A 27,252-nucleotide genomic window follows, 5' to 3' on the forward strand; every position below is an offset into this window, starting at 1 on the left:
GCAGTGTGACTCAGTCAATAAGGCACCAGCCTGAGAGACAGGAGGAGGGGATTATGTTCCCTCCTCTGGCAATAACCCAGTGTGTTGACTTGAGGAAACCAGCCATGTTAAAAGTGTCAGCTAATTTCAAATACCACGACAGGGATGTAACCACATTTGGTGGCATTTTGACCAAGACCCAACCTAGAAAGAGCCCACTCTCCAGCCCTGCTCCCGCTCCAAGGGTGAGCACCGGCTCCGGGCTGTGCACCCCATGAGCCCAGCTGGCATCCACAGCATCCCTCTCCTCATCCGCGGGAGACTCCACGTGCCATGATGGCGATGCAGACCCGCCGCCCTGCACCCTCCAAAAGGAGCTTCCCTCGTAGGGCAACCGCTGCTGCTGAGAAATGGCTTGATACAACGAGGACGTGCCCTGCCAGATGGATCCAGATCAACCCACTTCTGCTTCCCTCTACTGCCAAAAAAGGGCTTACTTCTTCACATCTCGCATCTTTATTGCTTGCAGGTGGAGGTTTTAACAGACAGTGTGATTAGCCTCTAGAAAGATATCAGGGCTGAGAATTTAACGGGAGAAACTGCCAAAAAAACAGTATGGGAAAGAGGAAAAAAAACAAAAAAAACCCCGAAAAACAAAACTAAACTGAAATCAACAGAAGCACATGGAGCTTCAGGTCATACGCTGCAATGCTCATTACGACGTCTCAAAGAAAGGAGAAAGACCATTTGGAAGCTCTGAGTATATTAAACCTTAGCTAAGAGGAGGTAAGACTTTAAAAATAAAGGCAAGGGAAGGGAAAGATGAAAACTGGAAGTTGAGGAGAAAAGACACGCAGGCAATTAGAATAATAAATGAGTGACAGGAGGGCTAAAAATAAACACAGAAAAGATATTTAAAAGGATTCAAGGTTAAAAAAATAAAACTAAAGGTAAATATTACATGACATTTTAGAGCTATCAGAGGGAAAAATAATATTAAATATAGTCTCACTACAGAGTGCACTCAGACCTGGTTAAAGATGTTTACCCATACGTTTATTCTCAGCAGATTTGCCAGTAAGTGGTAACTGATCTAATAGTCCATATGCACCACATTTTTGTCAACCCCTGTCAATATGAAAGTACTTTTTTTTGGTGTTTCTTCAGAAGCTAGGACAACAGCTTTTTACTCCTTGATACAACCTAATGAGAAGATTCCACGTGAACCAGCCTTAGAAATGTGAAGCAAAAGCTGTACGAAACCAAACCAAAAATCCCCAGACTAAGCCATAGTTGGAGAACGACTGCTACGCAGATGTGGACCCCCGGGCGGGCACCGGGCCGGACCCCCGGGCAGCCCGATCCCCTGCAGCAGGCTGGCAGCAGGGCACAGAGATGGCAGGTACCGGCAGCCACGACAGCAGAAGTGCAAATAGAGCCTATGTGTCTGGACAGGATCCGCATCCGTCAGGACAGCGGGGTTATTCAAAATTACCCTCTTTTTAACAAAAAGTGCAGTGGTACAATCCAATTATGTATCTGCTCATCCTACAGAGAGACAGGACCGATTTCCCCAAAGTTCCTAAATGCTTTATTACATCAGTTCTGCCTGATTCAAACTTAAATTATTTTTTACAAAGAGAGGCTCATCTGAGTTGCTGCTTTGTTTGAATGTTTACAGTAATTCATTGTAATGGAAGAAGTAGCACCATTGCACCCAAAAGTGTTAGAGAACCCTGAATTTCATGCACTATATTATAAATGGTTTAACAAACACAAGCAAACATACCACCTTATTTATTCTAGTCAGTGGAGATTTTTGCATGTTTTTAATAGCTGCAAACTGCAAGAACGGATGTGAGTTACCAGCTACAACACACACAACACTTGAAACCCTTGTTGAAGTCAATGGGAAGACCCAAAGCATTGAACGTCATGTACACATGCCAGTCCATGCAGATTCAAGAGTCCTCATAATTATGCATGTGGCTTGCACTTCTTGGTGGGTTGCTGGAGCTGGACACAGCTGCTTTGCAACTGGAAAGGCTGGGCAAGCGCTCCCTTATGCAGCCAGCAGCACGTGCCACGCTGCATGGGGTTGAGGTGGGGAGAAGAAACGTAGATGCTGGAGACCTTCAGTTTCCCTCCTTGAGGTAAATCTGATCTTGTTCCTTACTGTCTCGGCGCCTTAGAAAATGGGACTAAAGGATTATTATTTTTTTCCTCCCTTAAGCAAATTTTTGGCATTCACTGCTGAAAAACTTCAAAATACCAGAGTGCACCCTCAGTGATTAAATACCAGAGGAACAAAGATTTTTACCTTTTTCTCAGAGCTTAGTTCTGTGATGTTGAGAGTGTCTAACTATGGTACACATTAGTCAGATCTATGAATAATGAAGACACTCAAGATCAAGCTGCGTTACCACAATGTGGAGAATCAGCATATATTTATGCCTTGTCAGCGTGCAGAGCTAGCAGCATACAGCCATCATTCCCCGTATTTGAAAACACGCCTGCTTCACGGGATGGTTTGTTTGGGAGTTTGTTCTTCTGTTGATGGGACTGATTTTTCTCTGGCTTTGCTTAGAGCTTCACAGACCACTTTGGAAACCCCACCTCCAGCCAGTGACTCCACCAAGCAACATGAGCCTGCTTCACTGGGTGAGCTACCCCAGGCTTCAGCTGTCAGTGCAGCATCCTTTTCAAAGAAGCTTATTCAGTGCTATTGCAGGCATCAGACAGCAAAATAGAAGTTTTTGCATTTCACACTTTACTTCTTGTCTGGAGGAGGAGGGATGAGAAGGAAGGTTTTGCCAGCAAGCAGCTGCAAAGCAGCAGTGGTTAGCTGCTGTCTCCTGCATCTTATTTTTAACCACAACAGCACAACGAAAAATCACTCCTTAACTACCAACCCACAAGCCCACTTTCTAGCCCCATGCAAGAGCCAACGGTGAGCTGGAAAGGTTGCAGAGGTTTGGGTTCATCATCACATCAGTATACATTTCAAAGGCTTTGTAATAAAAATAGTTATTGAGCCTGATTCATCTATCAGTCACAATGTCACTGAATTCAATGCAGTTGCCTCTGTAAAAGAGGAATTCAGTCCATTGTCTTCACTAAAACAATGTTTAGTTTGTTTACAGCAGAGTACTCCAAGAGAGAACGCCCAAAGGTAATTTTGATATCTGACATAAAATAGAAAGACAAACCAGCTTTGCACTTCAAAAGGAGACTTTGTTCTGTAGCGCAGGATCTGTCATAAATATTGCATCAGCAGCCAGACTACTGGCACTTAAAATTAATAGAACAGAAGTTATCAAAGCCAACATGTCAAAGTGGTGGGTACCAAGGCAGGAGTCTCGTAGCACCCTGAGCAACTGGATCATATGGCACCACCTTACTCTGCTAGGGAAAGAGATCATGAAAAAAATATATAAACCCCGCTCAAAACCTCAGGGTTTTTTTGTGTCTTTCAAACTCCTGATCTGCTTTTCATTACAAAATGGCAGTGGAAGGTACAAATATGCTGCCATGAAGACAGAAAAAGGGGGAATACAGAAAGCTATCATTGCTACCAATACATTATTAAATTCTTTTCTTTGACATCCTGACAGTAATTGCACTGAATGGGATTGAATTTTGTTAAAATTACTTTAAAAGGGTTGTTGAGAATTTCCTGTGGGATGCAGTGGCAAGCACCAAGGCTTTCACTTCATTTTCTCTGTTGTCCTTATACTCCCAAGGGGCCTATTGTTCATCCTGCTTTTTGACAGCATGAAGGCCTATGTAAACACATGTACACATGCCTCTGAAAAGAGAAAGCTTCACCAGATACTGCCATTTGGGTTTGTTTTCCTATGTCAGAGGGAAAGATAAATATTCCTACCTGATTCACAGCTGAGCTTGTTGCAAGTATATTTTTAGCAACCAACCAGCTCTTCTGATAGAAGGAATGAAACACAAATGATTACAGGAAATTATATTTAGAATAGCAGCATTTCTTTTTTCAGCGAGCGGCCAAGGAGTTCTGAACCCTGGACACCCCTCACTGAAGATGTAGCTCCTGCACTCAAGAACTTGCAGTCTTCATCCACTGTAGCAGATTAAATGTTTATAATTTGAAATACAGCTATACAGTCAAACATGAGTATCTTTTTTTTAACTTCTCTAAATAAAATGAGGTTTCTTGAAGTTTTTTTAATTTTAGGCTGTTCGCACATTGGTGCCTCTTAAAAGAGGCATTTCCATGGAGTTCTGGGTCCCAGCTCTCGTTCAGAGTGCTTTTCTGCCATGCCAAGTCTTGATTGCAAGTCATGAAGCTTACCGAGTAATATTCGTCAAATAGTGTAATCGAATTTCATGTAACTTATTTCATCTGGCTTTTTTTCATCTTGAGTTATAGAACAGGGCAAATAATCTATATTATTCCCCAAATAACGCAGACAAAAATGCTCGTGCCTTTTTTAACAAAATAGCCAGTGAACACTTTTCAATGTCCTGCCCCATTCAATGTGAATGATGAAAGCATTTGGAGAGAGACAAACAGCAGACCGCTTTCTGGCCTAGGATGCCGTGTTTTGTTTCACAGGCAGTGAATGCAAACACCCACAGATCACCACGCAGATGAAAATGCTGTTATTTTTACCTGTTTTAAAAATAACAACAACAACAACAACAGAACATCGTCATTTCATCCAGGGTGAGAATGAATCAGACTTCTGCACTATTTTTTCCCCCTCTTCAGTTCCTGATTAAGTAGTCTGTTTTTAGAGTTGCCATGGTCAAAAGCCCGAGATGCTGAAGGACAAGTCCTGGGGTAGCTACTATTCTTTCTCCCTCTCTTGCTCGCAGAGAGCCAGAAGAATAAATCTGGATCACGCCATCAGTGTTTTTCCTGCATCTCTATGCTGCTTTACATACTTTGTTTGCAGAATAAGTCAAGACATTGAATGGTTAAGCTAGAGAAAATACTTGCAGATGTACTGCCTGGGATTCTGTCAAATTACATCAGTTTAAGCAGAATTGGACCTGCTCATTATCTGGATGGAAGAATCCCAAGGACGAGCTCTGTGCTGCACTTTGATTTGAGAAATGGAGTGGATGGACTCCACTGCTGCCTTTGGGGTAAGGATTAATCCAACACCACGGGGCTGGATGGAGAGAGCTCAGCTGCCAGATGCAGCAGAGCATATCAGTACTTCCAGGGCTGCTTCCTTCCTCCACTCATGAAGGTCCCTCACGCTTCAGTCTCTGTGAGCTGTGCTTATGTTCACAGAGACAGCAGAGAGAAAGAGGGGGTGAGGGCCAAAACTGCTGCGAGCATGCAGCATCCATACGGGAACTCGTGCTCATGTTCTCTTTGGACCCAAAGCCTCGCCTTCTTCCCGCCACAGTAGCCTGTCAGTTGTGGCTTGTACCTAGTGAATGAGCTATTTTGGTACAAAACGTGGGTTTGAATCCTCTCTGAAAAGGAAGGGAATCAAAGCCAAACCTATCAACCCCCCCTAAGCACTTCAGCCACTATGCAGAGGGTAAATTTTTCAGGGAGAGGAACTGCTGCTGAACTCAATCCTGCTGTTAAAAGCTAAATGTGTTCATCTTGTTCCTGCCAGGTTTTCCTCTGCCCATCTCAGAAACTTTGACCTTTTTCCTTCCTCTCTCTCTGTACATACCGGATATCAATTGATCCCTTAAAGCAATAAGTAGACTTCTTCCTTTTCCATGCCCCAAACTGTGGGGTTAATAATTTAAAGAGGTCAGCAGTTTAGCTGCTGATAGAGAACTTGCAGAATCGACCTGGTGGCTGCTCAAATATTTATATTACAGTGGTACCAGAAATTTAGCTTGAGATAAGACCTCAGTACACCTGAGGCTGTATGTGCACGTAGCACCTATCCCTAATCAATCACAGGGAAAACGCAGAGAGATTCAAGACAAAAAAAAGCAGTTTTCAGAGCGCATGGAGTTCCACCAAGTCAGATGCACCCAACAGCGTTGCACAGCGGTAGGCAGCTCAGCACACAGCTGGGCACAGCTGGAGGAGCTGGCTGTGGGCTGCCTTCAGGCAGTTTGCCAGCTGCCTGCACAGCAGCCCTGTGGACGGGTGTGTACAACAGCTCTCCCTCAGAGAGTCATACAGAGTCAGTGCAGCCAAGGAAATTAAGACCCAGATCCTCAAAAGCATTCAGGTGCCTAGCTCCTACTACCTGCCTGCATAACCTAAGAGGATGGGGCTTACACAACTTGCTCAGCATCATATGGGAAGTATGTGGGAGTCCAGATTTAACACCAGTTGGCCCAAATTTAGAAAGCGGAGCCTTCTTCTTAGACAATACCCTATAAATACACCTAAGAAAAGAAAAGGAGACATACTGGCTCAGACCAAAGGTTCACCCAGCCCATCGCCCTCCTGTCTCCAAGAACACCTAAGTGGAGAAAGGAACAGGGACAGGCAATCACGTGTGACACCTCCACCTGTACTCTCCTAGACTCTACCAATTGCTGCTCAGGGACTTCAGGCAGAGGTAACTGCTCCTTATTCAGCAACCCTCTGCAGACTTCTCTCTGATGAACTTGTCTTGTTTCCCCTTGAGCCCAGGTAGACTTTTAACTCCACAGCATCCTCCTCCTGCAAGGAGATCCACACCCTGCTTATCCACTGATCGAATGAAGGTCATAGAGAAAGAAAGTGATGTATCACAACAGCTCTGGATCTCTCCTGAGAAGACACTGTGAGATGAACTGAACAACTGCATACTCTGCATTGTACTTCACAGTACTCAAACTTGTGAGGTCCTGTTGAGGCAATATAACCAGCGGAAAGAGCAGAGAATCAGAAGCCCGGTTCAGGCTTCGTCCCAGCTGTGTCACCGTGAGGCTTTGGGCAAATCAGTTCATCTCCCCATACTGCTGTATTGGCACCAGTAAAACAACAGATACAACCACCTCCTCAAAGAAATAGTGAAATGATTCATTAGTTAATGTTCGTACAGCACTTTGAAGAGTCAAAATAGTGCTACTTGCAGGAAAAGAGCCCTACTTTTGCAAGGCACAGGCTTATCTCTAAGGATATGTCAGCTCCCGTGTGCTCACCTGAAGTTACACACTTAGTTAAGTGCTTTCTGCAGATACTTTCTAATATCTACAATAAGAGCATCTAAACAGTATCATGAAGATTAGGCAAAAAAGCTGTCAGGAATATGTTTTTATAAGGAACACTCGTTACTATACAAATAAATGCCAAAATACCACTTAGAGGCTCTGAGATAAATTACAATCAGAGAGGGTTTTTAAGATTACCTGTGAACTACTCCTGCCCGGTGAAGATGTTCAACCGCCAGGATAAGCTGCCGGATGTATTTGCGCGCTTCATGCTCCTCAAGTCTTTTTTTCTCATAGATCTTGTGCATCAAGTTGCCACCAGGGCATAGCTCCATGACAAGGTAGTAGCTGTTTTCAGTTTCTAGTATATCCAGCAGCTGAGCAATATTTGGATGGCGGATCATTTGCTGGATCTGCCCTTCCCGTCGCAGATTCTTGGTGACATAGGTGTCCTTTTTGGCTCTTTTCTTGTCAATTACTTTCACTGCCACCTAATGAAAAAAAAGAGGAGAGGGGGTTGTTAGCAGTCACAGCGATGATTTCTTGCTTTAACCTTGTATAAACAACCTCAAATTTAAAAAAAAAAATAAAATAAAATAAAATCACAGGATGTCAGTCTCAACTGATACACCATGGTTTCAGGCACAACTGCCCAGGTCAGAGAAACAGCTGCTTTTCCAACTCCACCCTCTCCACTGATGATTTCTTTCTTTATCCCCTTGTATGATGACAGATAAAAGTTATTGCAAGGAAATAGATAACAAAGGGAAGGAGACAACCTCATTAACCATACCCAAATACTTAGCACACTTAATGGTGGCCAGCTATTTGATGTATTTTCTCAGAAAGTCTTCAGGCTGGCATTTGCAAGTTGTAAGGGTCATTTTTGGCTGTTACTGGCTTTCGACATACAACTTGAAATGATATGATAAGTTTCTCAAGCCATAGCTGAATGTTAGTTTTGCATTATTAAAAAGAAGAAAAAAAAATAAGAAAACCAAAATTATTTTGGTATCACTCCCTGGCACATTTCTTTTCCCTCTTTTAAAACGTACATGAAAGATGATTCCCTTGTTACTTCTAGAACTGAGCAATTCTGCAAAATCCAAGAACGCAAAACTTTTTTTTTTAATGTAAATTCTCAGTGGCACACCTGCTCAGAGCTGTCCAAGTCAACTGGAGCCCATCGTGAAAGTACACAATAAACTAAGGAGAGACTGTACCGCAATCTACGACATAGCACGTGCTAGCGCCTATCCAAATGCTCTCCTTCTCATTGCTGCTGCAGAACAGCACGAGAACAAAAGGATGGAACCGGCTAGGATATTGCTCTTTTCTGCGCTTACAGAATCTGGTTCCTTTTATTGTTTTAATTGATTCACTAAATAGTCACAATAAAAGTATCTGCCTTTTTCTGCCTCAAATTTATAGACTCTTATTTATTTATTGAGGTTTCTTATTTAGACTGGCTGCTGCAGACTTCCAGGTCATCTGCGCCAGACAAAGATTTAACAGCTTGTGCCAGCTGAGCAACAAAAGGCACCGCAAAATTCTCCTCCCGGCTCCTCCTTTCCTCAGAGCTCTGCAACAAAGGAAGTCCTTCACCACACGCACCCGGACCCTGCAGCTCGCCCATCATTACCCAAGTGACAGCTGCTTGTTTGTCAGGATGAGGCGGGGGAAACACAGTGCTTGGTATTCCTGCGTGACACTGAATTTTACATGATGTGAGAGAGTCTTGTTTGCATGGGCACAGGTCCAACAAAACGCACAGAAAATGCCACGATCCCTCTGCCCCCCAGATGGAGGCACAAAGATGCTGCATCTGCATCTTTGCTGTCTGCCTTGATTTGGCTTTGGAGGATCAAAGCCCTCAGGAGTCCCAGACTCAGGAGTCCCAGGCCAGCCCTCAAGAGTCCCAGACTTTGGAGGTTACGGAGAAATTCTGGAAGAAGGAAGACTTTCCCTTGGTTGAGGAGGATCAAGTTAGAGGCCAGTTAAGTTAACTGGACATTCACAAGTCCATGGGTCCTGATGGGATGCACCTGTGAGTGCTGAGGGAGCTGGCAGAAGTCATTGCTGGGCCACTCTCCATCATCTTTGAAAGGTCCTGGAGAACAGGCAAGGTGCTTGAGGACTGGTGGAAAGCCAATGTGACTCCAGTCTTCAAAAAGGGCAAGAAGGAAGACCCAGGAAACTTCAGGCCAGTCAGCCTTACCTCCATCCCTGGAAAGATGATGGAACAGCTCGTTCTGGGCATCATCTCAAAGCATCTGGAGGAAAAGAAGGTTATCAGAAGTAGTCAACATGGATTCACCAAGGGGAAGTCATGTCTGACCAATCTGATAGCTTTCTACAAGGGCATGACTGGATGGATAGACGAGGGGAGGGCAGTAGATGTGGTCTACCTTGACTTCAGCAAGGCTTTCGACAGCGTCTCCCACATCATCCTCATAGGCAAGCTTAGGAAGCGTGGGTTAGATGAACGGACGGTGGGGTGGATTGAAAACTGGCTGTTTGATAAAGCTCAGAGGGTTGTGATTAGTGGCACAGAGTCTAGTTGGAGGTCTGTACCAAATGGTGTTCTCTGGGGGTCAGTACTGGGTCCAGTCCTGTTCAATATATTCATCAATGACCTGGATGAAGGGATAGAGTGTGCCCTCAGCAAGTTTGCTGATGACACAAAACTGGGAGGAGTGGTGGATACACCGGAAGGCTGTGCTGCCATTCAGCTTGACCTGGACAGGCTGGAGAGTTGGGCAGAGAGGAACCTTATGAGATTCAACAAAGGCAAGTGTAGGGTACTGCACCTGGGGCAGAATAACCCCATGCATCAGTACAGGTTAGGGGCTGACCTGCTGGAGCACAGCTCTGTGGAAAGGGACCTGGGAGTCCTGGTGGACAACAGGATGACCACGAGCCAGCAATGTGCCCTTGTGGCCAAGAAGGCCAATGGCATCCTGGGGTGCATCAAGAAGAGTGTGGCTAGCAGGTGGAGGGAGGTTATCCTCCCCCTCTACTCTGCCCTGGTGAGGCCGCACCTGGAGTACTGTGTCCAGTTCTGGGCTCCCCGGTTCAAGAAGGACAGGGAACTGCTGGAGAGGGTACAGCAAAGGGCTACAAAGATGATTAGGGGACTGGAACATCTTTCTTATGAGGAAAGGCTGAGGGACTTGGGTCTTTTTAGTCTGGAGGAGAGAAGACTGAGGGGGGGATCTTACCAATGCTTATAAATACCTAAGGGGTACCTAAGGGAGGATGGGGCCAGTCTTTTTTCAGTGGTGCCCAGTGACAGGACAAGAGGTAACAGGCACAAACTTGGTCATAGGAAGTTCCATCTGAACATGAGGAGGAACTTCTTTACTTTGAGGGTGGTAGAGCACTGGAACAAGCTGCCCAGAGAGGTTGTGGAGTCTCTTTCTTTGGAGATATTCAAAACTCGCCTGGACGCATTCCTGTGCAATCTGCTCTAGGTGAACCTGCTCTGGCGGAGGCGTTGAACTAGAAGATCTCCAGAGGTCCCTTCCAACCCCTATCACTCATTCTGTGTGTGATCTCCTGCATTACCTTACTCTTACAATGATAAGGAATAACAAATGTGGGGAAAACCTCAGAGTTATATTTACCCTAGCCTTAACATCCAGACAACAGCACAAGCCCAAGAGGCTTCCCTGCACCTCCAGCTCATACAACATCCTTCCTCACGGCCGACAAACTAACTACTTGCAGCAAACTCACTATGGCCAATGACATCATTACAATCCATGGCACTGCGGGCTGATGGGCTTCAGCAACAGGGAGACAAACTTATTCAAAGCATACCTGGCAGCCTTCCTAGCTTGAGAAAGTGCCAAGCACACATCAAGCACATGACAGCTCCCAGTCTGACAAGCCGTACCTTTATTTTCTTCTGAGAGCAACGGAAAGGTTAAATTAGCGAACATTTGGGTTTTCCTTTAGAGAACAAAAGCCACAAAAAATATGGTCTGGAAATACGACAACAAAAATAGATCCAGACCCTTTGACATGAACGCCTTGAATCAAAGTCAAGTTTTATCAGCAGAGGAATTGAAGAATAAAACTACAGGAATTGGGGCTTCATGGTCTGTCTTCAGAGCCAGAAGTCAGGATTGCTGAGCATGTTACTAGCTGGATACATTTCTGCTGCTAAAAGATCATTCTGATGAAATACCCTTGATAAAGAGATAAGGCTGAACACCACTCATGAGACAGCTGCCTGGGTGAAGCCCAGAGCAGCATCAGGACCGTAAACACCTGGAAGCTACATTCCTGACTAGTCACATTAAAGAAAGATCATTTAGTCGTAAGATAAAACAAGAGGCAAATCACAGCTTAACTTCACAATTTTTGAAAGCCTCAGGTGATTCACCAAGGAAACAGTCTTAAATTAGTATGTTCTTCCATCTAATGAGATAGGACCGAGAACAGAGGCTTGCATGGATTATTTAGAGAGCAAACACAGAAATTATTCTGGTGAGGACAAACAAATTCAGGGGTTACAGAAACATAAGATGCCAGTTTGTTTGCTGCAACACAACACAGTCTCTGCAAAAGTTTAAAAAAAAAAAAAAAAAGCTGCTGTCTTCCACAGCTGCAGCATACAAACCATGAAGTATTAACAGTACAGAACAGTAATCTGTTATCCATATTGGTAAGTCATCTCCAATCCACTGACCAAAAAAAAGCACATTACTAAATGCAGGCACGTCTGCTGCCCAGGCTGCACACGGCTGTGGGGAGCAGGGGCAACCACCCGAACCCAGGAGACAGAGCCAACTCTGTGACCACTTGATGACTTTTTCACTATCACAGAGAACTAGCTTTCTCTGCCTTAAGGACAAATGTTCTCCTCTGTTTTGACAGATACTTGGTCAGGCACCCTACCTATCCCAGCAGACAAGCAAAGCCGCTGTCAGACCCACCCTTGACTCCGAGTTACCTTTCCCCCTTCAACGCCCCTTGCACTGGGTCCGAGAGATGCACCAGCACAGCTGACAGAGCTGACAAAGGAGGAGACAACAGTTTTCTTTCAGCAACAGCTTTGCATAGGGGAAAGAGAAGAGTAAAACACAAGTTGAGACTACGGGAGACTGGCATCTCCCACACCAGGCAGGAAACTAGCTCCAGTGCGATACTGTTTGCTCCTGGGACAGACATTTGTGGGACCTTGCCTCCGTGCTGCAGCACGGGGCACCCTGGAAACATCACAGACAGATGCCCCCCTCTCCATCTCCATTCAAAAGCCAGGGCCTTTAAAGAAACCTCTATATATCTAAAGAAAAAAATCGTAGCTGACCCAAACACACAAGCAGCCTGTCAACTTTCATATGGATACTCTCCATAATAGCTTTGAGCTTTTGTTCCTGTTCCTCTCTGTTCCTCCCAGGTCTTCTGCCTTACTACTCCTTTCACTTATTCTTCTGTCCTCCTAGTCAATGCCGTTTCCCTTGCACTGCTCTTTTTGCTTTTGCTTTCTTGTAGGATCACTTTGCTTTCCTAAGTGAAATGCAACCCATGCACAAAGGTTGTGCAAAGGGGCCAGCACTGTCACGTAGAGCTCTGGTGGGACTTTTTCACTTGTTTGGGTTTCTTGGATTTTCTCCTGATTTACAATTTATTCTGAAGCGTATCGAGGAAATCTAGAGATCAAACTCTGCACTCAGTTTCTCCGGGGTTGACTTTGCTAAATATCCCCAATTTTGAGTTCATTCAGAGTTAGGCCAAGGTAAGTGAAGACCGAATGTGCCCCGATGCCTTTAATACACATGCCTCCTGTACGGTGTACATGTGTGTGCATACACCTGAAAATCTCATTCACGCAGAAGGAAAAAGCATTCAGTAGCGAAAATACTGTAGATGTTAGATAACCATAAAATAAACACATCGAGCTTTCATAACCTACTCAAGACATGCCAATTATTTAGTTTTGCTCTCCCAAGTTTCAAGTAGGGGCTCTTTGTCTCTGTATCATCTGCATCATGCCTATTCTCCTGACTCAAATTCTTGGCCGATATTGGCACAGAAATAAAAAATAAATTATAAAGCAAGTATTTACTCTGAATGTGTAGCAACAGTGGCTCTTGACATTCAACACTTTTGTTTGGGTAAACCTTTGCTGTGTAAATAAATAAATGGTTTAGGTTATTCTCTGTTATGAGGTACAAAGAGGAGTAATAGGCCGTATTTTTGGTTCCCGAGTCCTAGAATTACACTGTTGAAATGAATTACTTTCCTGAAGTTTATGGTGTGACACATCATATGAGCAACTGCTGCTTCTCTCGAGCGTCGCACTAAAATAGTTCAGGTTGGGCTAAAGTGTACTGGAGCGGAGGTGAGGGGGAAGTGTAAGCACCGCTCTTCTCCACAGATCGTTGGAGGAGACGGTGACATTGCTCACAGAACCAAGCAGCTAAAACACCATCAGCAAATACAGGCACGTGTCATCACCCAAACAAAGGCACATATCTGACACACACTGGCAGAGGATTTTTGCCAACTAGTGTTTTAGGAGGGTTTGTGAATCTGTGAGAGAGGCGGTGGAGGGTGGAGCTGACTGGCACCAAACTGCACAAAAACAGTCACAGCAAGGCCCTGAGAAAAAGCAAGAAGAGATAGTTTAAAGTACCGAACAGTGCCTGGAGAAATCTGGCAGCCAGGGCTTCGGTTGCTAGATCACTGCTGCATCCAGAGAAAACACATTTTGCTTCCCCCTTGTAAACAGTCATGCCTCAACATATGAAATTGCAACAAAGCATGGAAGGTGGCTCACACACATCCTAAGCATGCCCCAGCGTAGCGTCCATACATCCATGTAAGAAAGAGGCACATTTCGCACCAGGCAGCTCCCGCGACCTGCGCCCCGACAGCACGCCGAGCCCACGGAGCCGGTGACGGGTTTGCTGCGCCAGCCAGGAGGAACCTCCGGGTGCTCAGTCGGCAGAAGTCAAAGTCATCTCCTCCCCCTCCCCTTCTGCTAGCTATTTATAACCCCGACAGTGACACTTGGAAAAATCACAGTTCAAGAAGTAGTGCTTTTGTTAGGGAGGGAAAGATGTTTGCTTACCCACTGGACATGCAAAAGTCTATCCAGATCACTGCCTGACTGCTCTGCAGCAGTGTTGTTTTGTCAGAGTGCGGCTCAGTCTTACTGAGACTTTTTTTTTTCTTCGGACCAACCCTCCATAAATACTCCTCGGTGCTGGAAACCTGCTTTGAAAACTTGTATTTTTCAACTTCTGTTGTGCTTCAATAAGAAATTCAAGGCATGGTATGCCTGCATTGTACTGCCGATGGGAAACCGAATGTTGGATACCAGGATGAAGCTGAACCCAAAAACATAGTAATATTGGGGGGAAGGTGGATCCAAGCCTGCTGTAGAACCTTTTTTCAACTACATACAAAACTGATGGAAGGCAATAGGGTTTCTGGTTTTTGGTTGGTTGTTCCTCACCTCCCCAAGCTGCAAAGAGCTTTATTCAAGCCATGGTTTTAGAGTAAAAATATTTATCCCTCTACCTAGCTTTCCCTAGTGAATCTCAAGCTTCAACCAGTTAAGACACATCATGATTCCACCTGAATAAAACCCAGGTAACAATCATATGACCAGCAGTGACTTCAGTCACACGATACGTTAGCACTCGGGGAACCCAGGTCTGAGTTCAGCCTTGGGTTTCTTGCTTGCCAGATCGGATGTCTTTTCACAGGCTGTCTCTTGGCAGAAGGATGCACCTCAACGGCAGCAAGCCTTCCTGTTTGCCAGAAAATGGGTTTTCTCAACAGCCTGTTTGCCGAGTCAAAGTCAAGAGGTCTTGAACAACAGTCATGTCAGGCACTTGCAATAACATCCAGAACAGTTTCACGGTAATGGCCCCAGCCTGGCAAACAATGTTATAACATGTTTAACTTCACAGAGAACAGAAGATTGCACGAGACCTTGCAAAATCAGGGTATGACATTTTAAGGACTTTTAAAGAGTTTTCTCCGCTTACCCAACCACTTGAATTGTTTCCTTCTGCAAATTCTCTCCTAACTTTAAATAAGAGGAAGGCAGTTCCTGCAGACCTCTGCCAAAGGGAGCTCCAGCTGAATTGAGAGGAAACTGGTTTGAATAAGAATCCAGCAAGCACCGTGGGATTTGGCCAGGAGACCAACACAGCATAAGAGAAGCAACTTCAACTATCGGAGGGACTATTCAGCTACTGGAGGGACAACCCCCCTGCCTTTTTTTTTTTCTTTTTTCTTTTTTTTCTTTCTTTTGTTCCCCTCCTCTTTTTTTGCCAGAGTCTACTTCTGGCAGACCTGCTGGAGATGACTGCCAAGGCAGGCAGCACTGCTGACTCTCAGCACCGTCCTGGACCGCGGGAGGACTGGTGCACCCCGACCATTCAGATGAAGTTCAGGACCATTCAGATGAAGTTCAGAACCGCAGACTACAGGGTGCAGCTGGGAGGACAGTCAATGGGAAGGCCTGAGACTTGGACTTTTGCACCTAAACCCACAAACCTTTACTGTCTGGTTTAAGCTCAGCCAGGAGAAGAAGAGCCAGAACACGTACATATTTTACAGCCATCATTAGTGCAAGCCCATCTCCAGCTCTTTTCTGAAGTGCCCAAGAAGGCTCATGCAATGAATTAATTTTCTTTTCTTCCTTCCTTTCAGTGATAGCTGTCTGGCATCACTTGTAGCTTGCTTTTTATTTACCACTGTTCTCACCACAAAAATCTGAGCTTAGTTTTCAAAACCGGCTGGTGATTTTGGGTGGCCAATTCAAATCATATTAAACAGACCTAACTTTGAAGCCTGCACAGTTGTCAGCACAGTCCTGAAAGCAATCCCTTCAAGGGTATCGCAGTTTGGGCAACCAATCAGCTTTTCACAACTGAATGCAAGGACTAGAAAATGCCAGCTCCATTCACTGGGTAGCGTTTGTGCTTTCCTTCAGCTGTTACAACCTAGCAAATTTTACAGTACAGCAAAGGAATAATTTTTTATATAAAAAGTTCCACTATCTTAAGAAATAAAGCACTGAAGAAAAGCATCATCCAAGCAAATGCATACCAGAAATCAAGAAACTGTACACCTTCAGAAAGGACCACACATGTCCCACTCAGGACAGAGAGAAATCACAGCTCTTTCGTTAGGACTGTCAGACATGGATGAGTCTAGACACCATTACAGAAACACAAAGCTAACCTTCACCACGGGACTAAACACAATGAAACTGTAAGAAAGGTAACATGCTTGATGTTAGGCATTTGCCAAATTACCTTGCAGCCCATACCACCCAATTCAGAGAAACCATCTGACGAGGCTCCCGGGATGGCATTTTTGGTGGGACCACCTTCGGCTATCCTGCTTGGCTTCCCAGGTCCCTAACAAATGTTAGCATCCTATTCACCTTTCCAGAGCTGCTTTCAAAGAAAACCGCAGAGCATTTCCGGAAGCATCGCAAGAAGGTAACCACTCGCTAACCACTCTGCTTACAGCTTAGCCTTTCACTTCAAGGAAGCCAGCAATCGTCCAAACCCACAGCAATGTGTAAAGGCAGACTCTTCCACAAGAATAAGGCCCGTCCTATTTATCAAGGATAGAAAAGGAAAACCATTCAGTGATGGCCATCTGATACTTTTTATATTTGCCTTGTATGCTTGCTACAAATGCAATAGTGGGGGACAGAGGTTGACTTAAACCTGTGCATGCATGTGCGCACATATGCACTGTGAAAAGGCTGCTAGGTAGCTATACAATTAGAGATGCATTGAGGTTTTACGTTAAACAAGCAGTATCATCTCTTTGCTTCACACTTGAGTGACGATGTTCAGTCTTTGATAGTTTTTGTATCTGCTTTTTGTAGGACAGCTGAATATATAGTTTTTCTTTTATATTTGCTTAAAATCAGCAATCCGAAAAGGTAGAGAGGAGTCACTTCTGTTAAAGTATTCTCTTTTCTTCTGAGTCTCTGACAGTGTAAGCCAAGAGTTTTGAGCTTAGCAATACATAAAACCAGCTGCTGTAGAGATGAGTAGAGGATAAATGCCTCAGTAGGCAGGAGGCCGCTGTCTCTCTTGGCAGACTAGACAGTCAGGAAAGCTTGAAATCATCCCTCGAAGAAATACAAACTTTTCTAAATAAGAAAGTAGTTCCGGGTATGCTCACTCATATACTTCAGATTCAAGGTAGCTTGAATGGAAAGAATCAAATCGCTATGGGATAAAAAGAAAATCTTACCATTACCTACAACCCAAAGACGACAGTATCCAGCAATGCAGAAAAGGATTCAGGAGTACTTTAGATAAGCAAATGAACATAAGCCCTCTTGATGCCACAGCCAACTTAAACATAATCCCTAAAAGCATAAGCAGGATGTATTTGTTAAAGTAAGAAAAGGTATTAATTACACCTGTCCAAGGCACTGGGGACTATTATTAGATTACTGTACCAAGTTCTGGTGCCAGCAATTTAAAAATTATGTTAAAAATTTGGAAAGAGTTGTGAAAAGAGCTTCAGGAACCTCAGTCTGAGATCCAAGAACTGTTTGTAGTAGTAACTGACTGAAGCTCAAAATATTTAATTAGGAGAATGTTAAGCACTGACTTGACGATTTTCTGCAAGTACCTACATGAGAAAAAGATTTCTGGTAACAGAAAGCTATTTAATCTAATAAAATACAAATTAACTTCCCAAAAGGTAAATTGGGCAAACTCTGGCTATAAACATGATCCATGTTTTTTTAGGTGTGGTGAAGTAATGACAGAAACGTCTTATCTTACAGAGATGAATGTAGATCTTGAATTTTCCCCCCCTCTCTTAAAAGTATGCAGTAGCTCAACAAAACACTGATACAGATACTCCTGAAGAGAACACCAGGGCTCATCTTCTACAGGAAGTCAGGCTGTATGATTGCTGTCATCCCTTTGGGCTTCAGTGCCTGTACATACGCGAAGAGTCTCTTGTCCCGGCAGAGAGCGGCGGGGGACAAGGCACGACACAGAAGGATGGGGGTTGACCTAGGCAAGACGCTCTGGGAACCGTCAGCAGTCACATCAAGGGATGTAAATTTTGCAAGCTCTCTCTGACATTCTTGCTGGAGCTCCCCAGCACAGAAGACATGAAGTGTCACTAGGAGTCATGAAAATATTGATGCTGCTGCAGACAGCCCAGCTCACCCACGGCTGTGCTGCTGACTGTATCGGCACAGTCAAATTAGTGTTTCCATGGGGAGGCAGAGTTCTGATGTGTCGAGGCATTTGTAAGGACATACTACAGGGTTGCTCCCGCTATTCTAAGAGCAAGGGCAGACCACATGAAGGTTTTAAGACTGTCAATATTGCTAGGCTCTGCACACGGACTCCTCAGGGCTTCCTCACGCTGTACCTTAGTGCCCTTCCGCATGGTCCGGCATCCCCCGCATCTCCGCAGCTCTTCCTCCCTTTTCCTCTTACTTCAGACAGGAAGGAAGGAAACAGAGCGGAGGTAATTGCTGATTTAACACACGACTAATGCCTTGTCTGATGTGGTCTGTTTCCACAGAGCAGCTCAGCTTCACTGGAGGAGAGCCGTTCTCAGACGTATTTCTCTTCAATGGGCTTTTTACTTCACATCGTATTTATGGGTAACTTCATGCCATACTTCACGGGCAACTATTGTTATCCTCTCCTGAACATGCTCCTGCTCTGCTGTTTCCATAAAGCCAGCTGCCCCCTTCCCTCTCGTCTTCTGCTTCACTCCCTTTTCAAACAACTGAAAGACAGACATATTCTTATCGGCTAGCGTCTCTGCCACCTGAAATGGCCAGACCTTCAGAGCACAGGGACCAGCAGGAGATGGTTTTGAGTCAGGGAGGATGCCATGATTCTGCCCCTACCCAGCCGCTCTGAACAGAAACCCCCACAACTTACATTTTTCCTTGGTCCTGAATGTCCAAAGCAGCATCGTACAACACACGGATGCCACAGGGTCAGAGCACAGCCCAGGAGCCTGGGAAGCGGGAATCTGCGCGGCTACAGCACAGCCCCATCCACAGGAAGGAATGCATGGCTTGTCTTGAGTGGGTCATGGAGGGGATCTCTCTCGCCTCTGGCAGAAAGAAACCTATTCCAGTGACCTTTCACTGCTCTTCTGGTCAACTAATTAATGGGGTAGCCATAACTGCATCCCCCGAGGGAGAGGAGCACATTTTTACCTCCCTGGCCTCTAAAGATATCTACACAAGTCAAGAGAGATTATGCAGAGACTGATGGAAGTAGTGGCGGCAGAAAGCCAGATGCAGAGATACATGAGGATGCACTAAAGAGGTTCCAAAAGAAATCCTTATGAGCTTGTCAAAACCAGCCTCCGGGCCGGAGACTTTCCCTGCAAGGAGAAAGCGTGTCTCTGAATGCCTGGGACAGCTGGGTTTGCCTTGCCGCTGACATGTAAAATATTCATCAAGCATCCCTTTCCAAATATTAGCTGTTTTTCAGAAAAGGGCTTTTTGACCCCCGTTCTTAAGGTAAGACTGACATGCTGAAACACCGCCCAGCACTTAATGTGAAAACTCTTCGAGGCCGAGGCATGACCAGCTAACGGGACAGACGCTTTTCAGGGCCTGTCACACAAGCGCATGGGGAGTCTGACATGCAGTCACTGCGGCAGATGGAAAACCCGTTCAGACCAGCGAGGTCCTTATTTCACATCTATGGAAGCTGATGGCTACTCGCAACCCCTCACAGAGGAGGCCAGCATGACAACCGCTGGAGAACAGAGGTGGCCCTAACAGGCTGTCAGGACAAGAAGCAGCTGCCAGAGCTGAGGCGCGGCAAGGCACCGTTGATGCCTTGCTCGCAAGTGAACGGTATCCCATCCAGATGTTTCTGATAAACCATAACTTGCCTTCCTAATGCTGAAAACGTCTTCCGTCACAGTGAGATGGATGAAGATCTCAGGTTACGTGGGGGGAAGCAAAAGCAGAGGAGCAATTCCAAATGACATTCCTCCGACACCGATCCCTACAGGAGAAACCTGGTGGCTCATGCCGCTTCCCATTTTCCCCAATCATGGACTTATAATGTGTTTCATATTAAATAGTCCCCGTTTCCCATTTTAGTGATCAAATGCGTAACTGGACTTACAGAAGACTGAGTGTGCCTGATTTAAAGTGCTTTAATACCAATATAGCTTTATGGCTTTAAGGAGGGAAAAAAATGCAACGAAAACCCAAGAGCCACTGCTTTTGAAGCCCAGGTAATACCCTCCTTTGTAGTGATTTAAAACACAGTCAATAAAATATTTACAACTGTTGGGAGCCAAGAAAAGGGTGTCTCCAGTGAAGTTTTTATATATAAATAATATGTTCTCTCCCTTAGCTGTGTGGACATTATTCACAGAAAATAAATTTATTCTCTGAAAAAAAATGTTTCCATGACAATCTTCCACAACAGGCAGAGAGCAAAGGAACTTTATTATATATAACTTATCTTTTTTTAGTTCTCTTTGTTGCAATGATTTTTCTCATAGCACTAGCAGCACTGATCTTGCACTGCAAATGAGAAGAGCCTTGTTGGGCCTAGTGTTAAAGGTGTTGGACCCAGAGCTCAGCAGTGCAATAGTGAAGCAAAGCATTGACAGAGAAGGAAACCCTGGTCAGGGCAGCACCAGCTGTCTGTTCATTTTTTGCAGGTGGTCTCTTTGGGGGACCACGGTAACTCCTCACAGACTCTTCCTGTGAGGATGAGGTTTGATCCTGCTCCCTGCAAGCACTGATCCTAAACGCAGATCAACACACAGGTTTTGCAGGGATTCACCTTATCAGCTTAGAAACGGGTACCTCCACCCTAGCGTGGGCCCCAGAGCCGTGCTTGTGATGGCGGCTTCTCTCTTACTGGCAAAACCTACCTGGTTCTCTTCATCAGCACGACCTCCATCAGCCCACCAAAAACACTGGCACCACTAAGTTTGTACCCTCGAGGAGATCAGCCAACAGACAACCCATTGGGGAAGCACAGCAGAAGAAATTTTACAGAGCCACAGAATCGAGAAGTTTGAGTTGTTGGCTCTTCAGCTTATCTGAAAATAACAGCTAAGCCAATCTGGAGTTCAAGTAATGCAAAGTGTGGCTACATGGCAAGTGGAAGAGTACTCGAGATGGTCTGAATCTAGCCACTACTGTTTGCTTTGGTTCGGTTGTATCCCATGCTGCTAGGTGAGCACCAACACAGCAATCCACCTAATTCTTCTTCTGGCTGGTATCTACCTAATCATTGGCTTTGGACAGTTTTAGATGCTCCTCCATAACCTTGAAGAGTACCGGAGTCAGCACATAAGCTCTCAGCTCATTTTTATATTGTTGTTCATACAACACAACAGCTCAGGTTTTAGGCAGACTATTACAATTCAGCTGCCAGAAGGTTTGTTGCACCATCTCATGACTGCTTTCCTTCTGGGGTTATATCCTTGTGAAGAGTAAGTGCTGCTCATTAATAACCTCCATTTTCCCAAGTGCAGGCTAACAAATAACTCACGAGGGCAGAGGGGCAAAGATACCTAATGTGTTATGTCCGTTGAAAAGCATGAAGCTACGGCAGCACTCTTCACCTCATTGGTGTAAAAGGAGATATGGCAAACTGCAAGATGTAGAAAGCAAGACATATTTTAATTACCAAGACATTTTTAGGCAACACATGCCTACAAAAACAGGCATACAGCTTTACATGTCATTAAATATGTTAAAAATACAAAACTTGCAAGAACAAATACAAGGATCCAGATGTGAGCGTTGCATAAGAACTACACCTGGTGTCAATTCAACCTAAACACTCAGCTTCCCTCAATCCTGCATACACCACTAAAATTATAACAGTCTATACGAAAAGCAGCACATTGCTGACATGCACTGTTAGTGACATCCTTAAAACTGCTGAATGTAAACTTGAAAGCAGATTATCTCAAGAGGATAAGCAACTGCCACATGTGCATCAATTCAGCTCATGGCAGAACAAGTTGCAAGCTACAGCTGAAAAATATTAAAGCAATCTTCCTGGAAGACAGACTGCACAAATGAGCAGGCTCTCTTGCCTGTTAAAGCCTACTCCCACTTACGCCAAGTATGCAACATAGAAAACGGTTGGAGGGAAGAGTGTGGCTTTGTAACAAGGGTCTGATGCAACTGGTTATTCTCCAGATGAACAAAGTGTTAGCAGTTGATCATATAGCAAACTGAGCAGGTAGGTGCACATCGGCAGTCTGGCATTTATTCTGCCTTATTCTCAATTTCTTGCATGCTCCATAAGATGTATCGGGGAACCGTGCGCTGACACAGCAACCAACCTTCTGGTTCTGCTTCCAGCCAAGTCCTCACTGACGCCACTGCAACTGTGACACTGTCCTTCAAATCATTTTCTGAAGTGTCATGTGTTAACAAAAGCATATGTTTAGTAGCTTCAATACGAATTATGCATCTGCACACACACAAAAACCTCTGTGAAAAGAATAGTGTCAAAGCTGTGAAAGAAAACACTTAGAAGCAAGGAAATGTCAAAATTCAGGCTGCAGAAGCGCCCCCATTTTATTCCCTCAGTGCATATAATTAAGAGGTGCATAGCATCCAGATGCAACAGTTGGCAGCTGTTAATAAAAGTGAACAGCATCCTGGGAGAAAGCCAACCATGCAGATTTTATAGTAAGAACTTTTCAAAACAAGCTTTTTTTTCGGATATAGATAAAATTTAAAAATATGAGAAGAAACAGGTAAAAAGAGAACTACTAATTAAATACTTACAGTGAGAGAACAAACGCACCTAGGAAACTGATATACAAGTATCACTGGAGGAAGAATGTACAATAACAAATCAAATTTCAAATTAAGATCCTCTGGCTTTACCCACTCAACCACTGAAAGCAATGAAGACATTCCAAGTTCTGCAGTTTTACCTACAACCTCACGGTATTTGGGGGAGCAAAGAGGAGAGGGTTGAACTGAAAGACCAGTGACCGCCTTAGAAACTCAACTTTTGTTCGCAATGAAGTAACTTCCTGGCCTATTTGATTGGCAAGGTGGTTTGAAAGTGACACCCCCCCCAAACATTCACGGCCCCCAAAACTCAGAAATCATATAAAAGTTGAGATCCTAGAACTATATATGAGTATACACCAAATTTCCCAAGTTTTAAGCCAGTATTACTACTTGAGCAACCCTGGATCTTGAGATACGAACAAGGTTGACAATGGCAAGTCCTGGCGCAGAAGGCCTCAGTGGGAAGCCCCCACCAGTGTTGGTTTCCCAGATGTAGAGCGGCGATGTCGCAGGAGGAGGCACGGTTACCAAGGGCATTAACAGGGCAAGATCTCACTTGCCAACACACCCAAAGACCTTTGGCTACCAAGTCTCCATTCCATGACGTCTATGGTGGAAGACACAGGAAAACAGTGAATTTACTCAACGCAAAATTAGCACCATGACATGTGAAAGTGTATATGGCATCACAACACATGCTGTTGTCTACTGGCACCACTTTTGTCCATATTTCTCTGTGTTCGCTTGCCTATATTTTCTTAAATGATTGCTAGAAGATAGAAATTGTGCAAAACGAGTCGCTCCAGCCTTTGCTTCAGGCAACAGGTCCCGATGAGATGAGAGCTGCCTCCTCCATCCTACCCGAGAAGGGGACGGAAGGGTCTGCAGTGGGAGGGGGCTTGCAATGGGAAAGGTGGGGTGCAGGGCCAGGTACCAATACTGCCATGTACGGACTTCTCTATGCTCTCACTTGCGTAAACGCTGCTTAAACTGACCGCCTGTGCCTAGTCATGGGAAGCGTTTTAGGAGGCTTGGCTGATGTAGAGCAGCCACGTAACCTGCCTGACCGCAGCTCCACCTCATGCGGCAGTGGCTCCAGCCCCAGTCGCTCCACACCTCCTGAAAAGGCTGGGAGCTGCACCGCTCCCCCCGTGCTCTTCGAAAAGCGCTTCAGAAGGCGAAGGAAGGGCACGACGTTCGCACAGAAACGTGCCTGCTACACCGCTGTATAGTTTTGCATAACGCATGCAGCGCAATGTGCCGCTAGCAGGCGACAGCCGTGCAGATGCCCTTTGGAAACACCTCCCTCCTTCGAGGAGGGCCCACCGGGGCGAAAGAGGTGTTTCCAGCTCTCCGCGGGGAGGCTGCTCTGCCCACCTACCCACCCCAGCACCTCCAGGGTGCCCAAATACACCTCTTATTTTTAGGTTTTTTGCTTCTTCAATACAGAAATGCATTCTGAACACGAACTCTTCTGCAAAAAGGCCACTTTTAATACTAATTGCTCTCCCTTCATAGAAGAAAGCAGTAAATTGTATTTTTAGCTGCTGCTTCCCACTGTTGCAGAAAGCCACTTGACGAACTGTAACTAAAAATGTACCTTTTTCGAGCTTAACAATAGCGCTAAAGAAAACGATAAACAAATTTTTTGGTGGATGAGAAATCAAATGATTCAATTTGCCTCAATGACTCTTTTTTGTAGTGCTAAAGATTACACCTAGAAGTAGTTAAATGTAATCTTGGTTCTAGTTTGTTTACAAGAACTTTGGCTCAATATATTGTCAATACATTGTCACTCCACAACATTATACGGAGTTATTTGGACATTTCATCGGGGTCCACAGCAGATAACACAATCAATTCAGGCTACTAATAGAGCCTTATACCACCCCCACCGCAGTGACGGCAACATAAACTCGGCTGTCTAACAACACAAAAAATACTATCTTGCGATATCTGCCTTTGCCCAATACACATCGCCCGGTGATTGACCCCTCTGAGCCCCAAGCAGAAGGCTTGAAACAATCTGAGAGTATATTGTGCACAAGCTGCCGAAGTTAGCTGAATAACAATACAGCTAACTCAGCGGGGTTTCAGAGCCACAATTTAAAGCTAAATTGGCTTGCTCTTCATAGAGGAACTGTTTCCTTAGGATTAGCAATAAAGACTGCCTGAGCTGATCTGACAAATCAGCCTTTTACCCAAAAATGTCAGATTATAGGCTGCGATATTTTTATTCAAAAGCAATGGAAAGAATAATCTGTTCGACATTCTCCTGTGCTCAGCTAAAATACACTTAATTGCATCAGGCACTACCAAACGTTTTTCAAGCCCAGAAAATAATAACATGCCTGACATTATGGCAACATAAACCACAAGAAGTACCGCAGAAGATTTGATTTGAAGTCCAATGCTAACGTCGTTCATAGGGAAGGTTTCAAAATCTCACCTTAGCTCACCCTCTCGTGCTCAGGTGCTTGTAGGAGCTGCTGGCTCCCGTCCCACACAGGTCACTCAAAATGCATCATCCATCAAACTGCCCTCAAAGCAGCTGGTAAAGTTACTAGCGTTTGGACCAGAGTATGTAACATCCCATGCTCTCTCAAAGACCTCTTTAGCTTCTAGCAATTTCAGAGTGAGGTAATGGCAGATTTTTGGCATCCGCTCCACATCGCCTTGATTCTGTACAATGCATTGTGTCAGTGCGATGGATCCGAGCCTAGCTGGGGACTCATTAATCCACAGATTTCATTTCTAAACACACAATTTTCTGAAACAATAATGCGCATTAACTCCTCCGGAGTTGCTAAAGTCTGCTGCAAATCAAAACCTGTTTGGGCCCCCCTTATTGAAGTTAGATATTTCAGTGATCATAATGGCCCGGGCTCTGCCAAAACAGCTACCAGACATTAGTAGCAAGGCCTCTGCTTTACACTATTATGGCAATTTTACTGACATTTAGGCAATGCCCTTGCTCAACAACAGCTTTACAAGACAAAAATCAGATGTCAATTTTTTTTTTTTTTGCTTTCAAAATACATGCAGGCACTAATCGTGGAATAATAGGCTCATAAAACATCAGCTTAGAAAAATGCAGCAATTACACTGGTCCAGCGAGCTGTCCACGGGAGATGGTTTTGTTTCCACATTTTGCTTCACTGAACTCCGCTTGCGAGCGTATTAAGTATACACTCCTGCAGACTAACTTTTCCTCTGCAAGCGAGCAGACTAGAAGACTATACACGGCCAATTTCTGGCTCACCCCATGGAAGGAGGGACAGCATCAGGCCCTTAGGGAGCGATCTTCTCTTCCAGCCTCTGGAGGAGCATGGTGTCACTCTTGGGGGATTTTCCCCCGACACAAGACAAGTTTAGGGATGGAGGTGGGTAGGGAGAGATGACAGAAGGTAACTGTCACATGCAGCTACTGATGCCGTGTCTCAGACAGCTCTGTTAACTCCAGCTGGACTTTGGCCACCTGATGTCTGGAGGAGGTCTGTGCTGAGCATTGGTGTCACCTGGGCTCAGACGCTGGCACTGTTGTACCCAACTCTCCAGTGCCTGGTCCGTTGTTCACTGAGGTTTCTCAGAAGGCACAAATATAGCTTCATCAATGGATCTGACCCTTCGTGTATCAGGATGCTCTTGCAGAAGTACTTTGCCATGTAGATAAACCATTTCTTATGTAAAATATCCTCTTCCCACAGAACATCCTCCTGTGACCTGCTGCCGCCGGTCCCCACTCTCACGCCGCCTCGTGCTTTTACTCTTGATCCCATTCCCACCCTTGCCAGTCTCAGCCTCCTCTCCGACACAGCCTTGCACTCCAAAACAAAGAAGTCCGGGTAAGCAGATGTTTTTCTTCTCCTCCTCATATCACAGGCAGAGCTCAGTCGCCCGTGGTGTGCTCCATGTAGGCAGAGCTGCCGGCAGCGGCGAGGCAGAGCCAGTTGGGGCACGTTTCAGCTGCCTTTGGCTGGAGGCCACGCGAAAGCTCGGCAGAGGAATATGCCCGGAAGAGCTGAGTGTCCATCAGCTCCCTACCTGGGGTGAAATTCTCACGTGGGGTCAGGCGTGGGACGGAAAGCATTCACCCCTCCGGTTAGAGGAAGGAACTTCACTGAGATAGGACCTCACCTGAAGCAAATCATTAATTACTCTTATCTCCTATCCATTAACTCAAATTGCTTATCCATAAATACCTGGAATTAAATAGGTGGATTTTCTGGGAAGATGGACCTTTGACTAGCCAGTTTGAAACTATGCGACTGATCTTTCACCCACTGAAGTCAACAGCAAGAGCTTCCTTTGATCCCATGGTACAAGATGAGGTCAGACGGAGCTCAGAGATCATCACGCCTGTCCACACAGACGGACGTGGC

The 27,252-nt window shown here is 45.1% G+C and overlaps 1 protein-coding gene across 1 annotated transcript in view; it reads right to left on the bottom strand.

The window, feature by feature from the left end:
* Positions 1-27,252, bottom strand: part of HUNK (hormonally up-regulated Neu-associated kinase) — a 58,454-nt gene that overhangs the window by 29,522 nt on the left and 1,680 nt on the right. Inside the window, exon 2 of the mRNA XM_059819679.1 lies at positions 7,279-7,571. Coding sequence (XP_059675662.1) covers positions 7,279-7,571 — 293 coding nt within the window. The remainder of the gene's footprint in view (positions 1-7,278; positions 7,572-27,252) is intronic.

Source organism: Gavia stellata, chromosome 1 (assembly GCF_030936135.1).
Source record: "Gavia stellata isolate bGavSte3 chromosome 1, bGavSte3.hap2, whole genome shotgun sequence".
NCBI lineage: Eukaryota > Metazoa > Chordata > Aves > Gaviiformes > Gaviidae > Gavia > Gavia stellata.